Source organism: Mus caroli, chromosome 3 (genome assembly GCF_900094665.2).
Source record: "Mus caroli chromosome 3, CAROLI_EIJ_v1.1, whole genome shotgun sequence".
NCBI lineage: Eukaryota > Metazoa > Chordata > Mammalia > Rodentia > Muridae > Mus > Mus caroli.
In genome coordinates this window covers 6,402,383-6,404,377 of record NC_034572.1, presented here as the reverse complement: position 1 = coordinate 6,404,377, position 1,995 = coordinate 6,402,383, and the positions used below count along the sequence as shown (strand labels likewise).

Below are 1,995 nucleotides of genomic sequence, written 5' to 3'. Positions count from 1 at the left end.
TTTGTTTCTTTTAAAGTGCAAGAGAACAGAAAGCAGAAGAAGCAGTGTTGGGAACAGCCCCCACGTGCTCACTCAGCTTCCTGACCACACCCCCGGGAGCACCACCCCCAAGTGCTCACTCAGCTTCCTGAGTGGCTGACCACACCCCCGGGAGCACAGCCCACAAATGCTCACTCAGCTTCCTGACCACACCCTGGGGAGCACCACCCACAAGTGCTCACTCAGCTTTCTGAGTGGCTGACCACACCCAGGGGGAGCACCACTCAGCACACTACGCTGTTACTGCTTTCAGGTATTTCGGGAGATTCATCCATTGCTCCACTCAAAGCTCAACCGGCATAATAAACATCAATTAAAGTAAAGCTCCCTAAAGATTCTCAGCTGTGAAACTCAACTGAAACTCTGAATACATGGACTCACTAGAATACAAGTCTGTTCTAGCCATGTATTTATTTTTACTGTGCGTGACCTGGATGCACACAGCTGCCTCGTATTTGCATAAGCATTTCCCCCCAGTTACCCAGGTATTCCTCGGGATGGTGTATAAACTGGAATATGTATGAAATGTCAGTAAAATTCAGTTTGCTTTCAATGTATATATACAAAAAACAACAACTACATATTAGGACTAGAAACACAGTAACAAATAAAGCAGGCAGACGAGCCCCACCTCCATCAATCCGGAAGGGTCTCCTATAACGCTACTGGCCCCTTTCCATCTCTGACTATCCTTTAACTGTTACTTAAAAGACAATAATTCATATAAAACAGGTCTCTGCTAATTTCTAAGCTTTGCAAAAGCATTTATGTCTCATATGCAGTTCAATAATTTATGTGTCAATTTTTTTCCATTGTAGCTTAAGTGGCCCAAGCTGCTAGTTGTTTGAAGTCATCATCTTCCTCTGCCCTCCTGGAAGATGCTAGAACATAAGAGAAGAAAATCAGTCATTAGTCTCACTCAGTAATTAATCATTAGTTGTCATTCTACTTTAAGTATAGAGAGTACGGGTCGTGGGGTGGGGAACAGACCTGCTCGAGACCGGTGCACGGAGGAGGGCATGCTGGCTTTCCTACTGGGCTGTGCTGGGAGGGACGAGGACGGCACATTTGGAAGCTCCAGGCTTGTCATCTTCTTATTTAATTCTTCCTGCTCCAATTCCTCAAGTTCTGCCAGAAGCTCAGCCTGAACACGGGAGAAAGAAAGAATTACAGAGCCAATGTTTCAGGAGGTGGGTTTCCCTAAACACAACAAGGAGAACATCTGCTACCCGATTGATATGTGGGAACCCAGTGGAACGGAATATTTATTTTAAAACTAATCTTTTTTTGCAACACTGAGCAATGATTAGAAATGAATACTTTGGGTTGTACAAATTTGTCGTAGTTAATCTTATAATACCTCAGTAAACAGCTACTTAAGTAACCTGTGCTGAATATATAATCTCCTCAGGTTCTGGAAACTCACACCGCGATTGTTAGTTTTCCAGTATACTCAGTTTTTTTCTCTCCTGTTGAGAATTTCTGAAACTTTAATTAGAGGAAATAAATATTTATATTTGAGTAAATGCTATTGAAAATAAAACAGGCATACCAAAACATATATTATACAGAAAGAAAGAAAAAAAGCATAGTTCTGTGAAATCATCAAAGTCAACATAAATTGTGTGTTCGGGTGACTTTGTCCCCAGTGCAGGAGGGTGGGACACAGCAGATCATGCCACACAAGCATTCTACCACTGAATTATGTTCCCAGCCCATGTGTTTGTTAGGAAAACTTCAGAATTAGTGTGATCTATCAAAGTCTGGCTTAATCGTAAAGCATCTTCTACCCTGCGCCTACAGAACACTATTGTCAGCTGAGACCTTAAAGATGCAGGTCTGATGCAGCCTGATAAACAGCTTCGGTGAAGTAGCTGGATATAAAATTAACTCAAACAAATCAATGGCCTTTCTCTACACAAAGAATAAACAGGCNGAGAAAGAAATTAGGGAAAC

The 1,995-nt window shown here is 42.2% G+C and overlaps 1 protein-coding gene across 1 annotated transcript in view; it reads right to left on the bottom strand.

The window, feature by feature from the left end:
• Positions 1-433: 433 nt before the first annotated feature.
• Positions 434-1,995, bottom strand: part of Chmp4c (charged multivesicular body protein 4C) — a 25,387-nt gene continuing 23,825 nt past the window's right edge. Inside the window, exons 4-5 of the mRNA XM_021158627.2 lie at positions 1,030-1,183; positions 434-920 (exon numbers count right to left, since the gene is read on the bottom strand). Of these exons, the coding sequence (XP_021014286.2) occupies positions 859-920; positions 1,030-1,183 (216 nt within the window). The 3' untranslated portion in view covers positions 434-858. The remainder of the gene's footprint in view (positions 921-1,029; positions 1,184-1,995) is intronic.